Raw genomic sequence first — 6,000 nt, forward strand, 5'->3', positions numbered from 1 at the left:
TCTCTTCCAATTGCCAGTCCCTTACTGAAACCCTCATCACTTCCTATCACAAACTTTTTTTTTAGATGTGCTCATGCCCTTGCTATGTTCCGATTTATGTCTTTCTAAGTAGCCAACCAAGTTGTTCATCAATTTCTAGTGGGACTGAGCTCATGCTTCATTTATTTGGTAGTGAATTTCTATAACCATCTCTAAATTAGCCTCTGCACCACATCACACATCCTCATATTTCCCCCAGCAAGTCTCCATTTATCAGATGACCTGCAAAAATGTCTGCTCTCTCACAAACAGCCCTTCAATGTATGATTTTAACCTAAATGACTAAGTTTGTATGTTGAGTTACAACTGCTCGCAAAACGTACTTAGGTACATGTGACAATAATAAATCAAATTAAATCAGACTGTCCTCATACATCACTGACGTTCTCCATTATGCCTCCAGCTATGTTAACTGCCCCTTCAACTGACCCAAGCCCCCTTCCTAGACAACATTTATTTTACTCTTTTCTGAATTAGCATATACGCCAAGTGACTGAACTATATTTTCCGACATCTCGGCTCTCCTTTTCTCGTTTACTCTGCTTCCTGACCTGTTGAGAATGTCCAGCACTTTTTAAATTGTCATTTCAGATCATTGAAATAGCTGAGTTTTAGATGTCAAACAACCCGGAAACACTCACTTTACAAACTTTTAGAAGAACTGCTGTCTCGGTGAGGTTGGAAATTTGGGGCTGAGCTTAGGCGAGCGGGAAGTTAGAAAGGGAAATGTTGTCATTGCTCTCTCTGATCTGCAGTTTATGAAAACATATAATTCTCTCGGTAGATGGCGGTATCATTTCAAAGTGGGAGCCCGTTCTAACATCTGTCAGGTTTCTCCGGCAAGGGAGTAATTCACGAGGCAGCTGCCAAGTCCAAATTTGACATAAAACCCGTTACCCACATTGACAGACAGCAGTCAGTGTCTTGAAGAGAAAAACTTGCAAATTCCGGAAACATGTCGAACCGTCAATGCTGACGGAATTCAACCGAAGGCACTGAGGAACAAAAAAAACCAGATTGATTGCACGTTCAACTTGAGTTGGTTGTCAGGACTTTGAGTTGGTTTTGTTTGGAATTTGGGCTGATTCGGGACAATAAGCCCGAGAGTTGGAAGCTGCGTGCTCGTGTGTGTGTGACTCAGCCCAGTGATTGCTGGTAATATCAAACCCAACCCAGCACCTTCACCAGAGGGAAAGCATTGTGTGTCTCTGCGGCTGATATCGGGAGAGGAAACCCAATTCAAACAAATAAAAGTAGTTGGGAATTCCTCTTCCCTCCTTTCCTCCATAGTGAAAGGAGAAATGAAAAAAGTGGGAGTGTCTACCGACTTCTGACTGTTCCGAATGAGACACGAGAGTGGTGGAATTTCAGCAGTTGTCAGAAGTCGGTGTAAGGAACCAGCTTGCTGGTTTCCACGCCCTCTCTGTCGCTGTGTGTAGCCGCAGGCAGCTAGACATGTGTTGGTGCTGCTGAAGAAGAACGAGCCCGGCTAGGAAGTTACTGTATGCCAGGATGGGTTCTGTGTGCGGCTCCCTGACTTCTCCATTGTAGGACTGTGTGAATTTGATTGCGGAAGGTCGGCTCTCCCTGGGGCCGGCGCTTGGAGACTGACGTCGCCTTGAGTTGAGCTTACCCCGTGAGATGGAAGTGCAGGTGTTGTGCAGCTTCTTCTACTGGCTTCTGTTACCCCTCTCCCTCCTGGCGGGTAAGTGACCGGAATCCTTTCGGGGGAATATTATGACTTTTTTTTTACAGGATATGATATGGGTAGTGACCTTCTTCAAGTGGCCAAGTGGCCCCTCTCAGAAATGCAAATAACTTTTAAAAATAAACGATTATTCGGGGTTTCTCTTGCTGTCTTATCACGGTGCAGGCACCACAACAACCCATTCAACGATTTCCTCGTTACCTTTTAAAATGAAACTGGAAACTCGTATGTCATGAAACTTTTGCGAGTTGTTTTGATGCCTAGGAGTATAGAACTCGATCAAAGAACGCGGGTCTCTGGGTTAAACACCTTGGTTTCAAACTTCCCCAAGATAATGGGTGAACTCTCAGTTCCAGAGCAAAAGTTAACATTTGTTTTCAAATGCATGTCACTAAGATGGCTAGACTTCAACTTTGGAAATTAGGTTTGCATCTAACATATACAGGCAAGTTCTGTTATTTCTGTTGCCATTTGTGATTTTATTTTCCATTGAGGTCATACAGACCCTGTTGGTTCAGTATATCGGATACCACACCAGTGTCTCTGGAATTGCTATCCCGAAGCTCTGGAATTCCCTTTCCGTCTGTTTACCTTGCTTTTCTCCTTTTAAGGCATGATGTAAAAACCGACTTGTTTGATCCAGCTTTTGGTTATTCGTCTAGGTGACTAAATATTCGTACTTTCTTTATAATTTTCTTGTGAAGTGTCTTTGCGAGGTTTTATCACATTTAAAGTTGCTATCTAAATGTATTGTTGTTGAAGCAATAAGCTTGGAGGAAGGCCTGCACAGAGTATAAACAGGAGCAGGGACATGCATTATTGAACTGTTCCTAAACTGTGAAAGTGTATATAAATCTGTTCAAAGATTTTGATGTGAAAAAGTAACTGTTTGGATAGGCATTGCAATGTGCACTTATTGAGATGTATCTAAGTTCCACTGTTTTCTAAACTTTACAAATCTGAAATTAGCACAGCATCATCCGCCACCTGAAACCTCACTATTGCCGCTATTACCGCACAGTAACTACTGCGAAATGCATTACAGTAAATCTGTCAAGGCTCCTTCAACACTGCCTTCCAAACCCATGGCTTCCACTCACCTGGAAAAAACAAAGGCAGCAGTTTCTTCTCAAGTCACACAAAATCCTGAGTTGAGACTATATTGCTGTTCTTTCATACATGTTGAGTCAAAAACTTAGGAACTCTTGAATAGCAGTGTAGGTACCCCTACAACACATGTACTGCAGTAGTCAAAGAGGCAGCTCACCACCACCACCACCTTAAAGACGTTTAGAGATAAAGTCAAATACCAGCCTTTCCAGCAGTGTTTGGTTTTCGCGAATGATTGCTTTTTGAAAAAAAAATCTACATGTTGTACGTGATGATAGCAATTCATTTGCTGTTGTTTGATGATCCTTCACTTTCTGGCTAGCTTTGTTATTGACAGGGTTTGGCAATTAGAAGTGAATTGGAAATATCCCAAATGTTCTTCCACTGACTATTACAGACCCATTGTCTCTCTTTAGACTTTCTAGGCCAAAGGTACCCAGTGGCCAAATAGTTGTTGCAGCAGCAGTAGCTTGTTGGGTCTATGTAGAAATGCCGATGCAGTAGATTACTGAGGGAATTGCCCAGGGCATTGAAAATTCTGATTGAAAATTAGCCTGCATCTGAAACCCTCCAAAAAAGCCCCTTCAAATTGGAGATTTCATAGGATCAGAACTCACTTAAGAGTTGAAAATTGGTTGACAGACTGTCCCTCTGTATCCAGAATAAATGGGTCTTTTTCTGGGTGGCAGCAGTGACTTGTCCTGGCCAAGCACTGGTGCTTGTAGTACATTAGCTGTTCATCTTATGTATAAATGACGTAGATGAGAAAATTAAAATGTAATATTTTCAAGTTCACAGATGTCACAAAACTGGTGGGATAGTGAGTTTTGAGGAGCATGCAATGGTTTGAGTGACCTAGACAAGTTGTGTGTCGTGTGTGTGTGTGTCAGCTTGGCAAACAAATGGCACATGCAATATAATATGGGTAAATGTGAAGTTATACATTTTGGTGTGAAAAGCAGAAAGGCAAAGTATTATTTAAATGGGGACATAGTGGGAAATGCAGATTTACAAAGGGATATGGGGTCCTTGTACATCAATCAATGCAAGTAAACAGACTGATCCAGCAATTAGAAAGGCAAATGATATACTGACCTTCATTGCCAAAGGATTTGAGTTCAGAAGTAGGAGTGCCTTACTGCAGTTATACAGTGCCTTGGTGAGACTGCATCTGAAGTATTGTGTGCAGTTTTGGTCTCCCTACTTAAGAGAAGACATGCATGCAGTGGAGGTTCACTGAGCTGATACTGGTGATGGAGGACTATCATATGAGAAGAGATTGGTTCACTTGGGCATGTATTAACTAGAGTTTGGAAGAATGAGAGAAGATCTCTTTGAAATGTATAAAATTTGAACAGGGTTGGACAGACAAGATGCCGGGAGAATGTTTCCCCTGGTTGGAAAGTCCAGAACCAGGGGTCACAGTCTCAGGATACAGGGTAGACCATTTAGAACTGAGATGAGGAAACATTTCTTCACTGAAGGTAGTCAACTTGTGAAATTCACTACCACAGAAGGCTCTGGAGGCCAGATCACTCTGTGGTATTTAAGAAAGTAGTTGATGATTCTTTTTAGATATTAAAGGCATAAAGGGGTGTTCTGAGAGAATGGACATATAATGTTGAGTGACAGGATCAGCTATGATCTTCTTGAATGGCAGAGCCCATTTGAAAGGCTGTTTAGCCTATTCCTGCTCCTAGTTACAATGTCTAAATTCAATAGTTACTCAGGAAAAGTTAGGTGTTTAAAAACTTGCGCTCCCTTCTGGGTACCCTTTAAACTAACCTCCTGACTCATCATTGACCCAACCCCCCTCCTACCCTAAACACTCATCCACTTATCTGCTACCATACCCTTTCACCCACATGGCACCCTATCCCATCACCCTATGCCTGCTCTTCTTTTTCCTGTAGCTGTCAAAGTGGCAGGCTGTGATACTGGACATTTGGACATGGAATATGACTTGATTACTGCTGTGAAAGGGGATGTGATTTTGAAGATGTTTCTCTCCTTTGCTGGTTGCAATGTTTCCTGGATAGGACTCTGCCATTTCATAGCAAGATTTCTGTCCAAGAATGTCCAGACTGGAAGACGTCTAAACATTAAGTATGTATTTGTTTTTGATCAGGGTCAGAAATAGGTTTCCAAATCTGATCGTAATCTGTGGCTCATTGTGTCACATAGTAATATCATATATGACAGATCTTGTATCCTTGTTGAGCAGGTAATATAGACAGTGAACATGCACATTGCTACAATAACACCAATGGACCATGAGCTTCTGCATCAAGGAGACAATATATCAAAGCATTTCATACTGTAATAATAGACCTGCAGCCTTGAGTGACCAACAGCAGGCTTTGTTGAATGTGACTGTTAGCAGAGGATGGTAACAAATAGCTGGAGCTCTGTAGATTCGGCCTTCCGTTTCCTATGATCTGTCATCCCTATACCTTAGCTCCCTTTGCACGTGCTCAGTAGCTACACACAGAGTAGACACAATTCCCTCTAGAGATCCCCCATCCCCATTCCCAGGTTATTTTACAGTATCCTTTTATAATATTAACATTTAAATCTTTACTCCCACTACAACACCAAATCAAAGTCTCATCTGGCCAAGGTTTCAATCTCAAAGTATCCTCAGCCCTTGCAAGGACTGCCACGTACATTACATTGGACAGACATGAAGGAAACTAGCTATTAGAATACATGAACATTGGCCAGCGGCAAAACGACATGATAAACTTTGCCTAATATCAGTACACACGGACGATGAAGGCCGTTTGTTTAACTGGGACAACGTAACTATAGTAGCCAAGCCAAACATAGACACGCACAGGAATTCCTAGAGGCATGGTTCTCCACCCATAATATAATCAACAAACATATGGAATTGGACCCCATATACACATCCATATAGAACAGAACGGAAATGACACAGCTCACCATAACAGACTGGATAGTATAAATCCAAACGGAGTAGAACAACTATAAGGTTTTGGAGTAGATTTGTAGCTCGGGTTGTAGGTGTTGAGGTTGGTTGGCTCGCCGAGCTGGTTTGTTGTTCCGTTGACGTTTCGTTACCCTGCCGGGTAACATCAGTGCAGCCTCCGATGAAGCGTCGGTGTGTTTTCCTGCCTGGT

General features: G+C 42.2%; 1 protein-coding gene across 3 annotated transcripts in view; it reads left to right on the forward strand.

The window, feature by feature from the left end:
- Positions 1–968: 968 nt before the first annotated feature.
- The window catches only part of piezo1 (piezo-type mechanosensitive ion channel component 1), a 322,059-nt gene continuing 317,027 nt past the window's right edge, over positions 969–6,000 (forward strand). For all 3 annotated transcript variants that reach the window (XM_048605766.1, XM_048605768.1, XM_048605767.1), the window contains exon 1: positions 969–1,744. In XM_048605766.1, coding sequence (XP_048461723.1) covers positions 1,681–1,744 — 64 coding nt within the window. In that variant the 5' untranslated portion in view covers positions 969–1,680. The remainder of the gene's footprint in view (positions 1,745–6,000) is intronic.

The sequence above is a fragment of the Rhincodon typus genome, chromosome 15 (genome assembly GCF_021869965.1).
Source record: "Rhincodon typus isolate 14 chromosome 15, sRhiTyp1.1, whole genome shotgun sequence".
Taxonomy (NCBI): Eukaryota; Metazoa; Chordata; class Chondrichthyes; order Orectolobiformes; family Rhincodontidae; genus Rhincodon; species Rhincodon typus.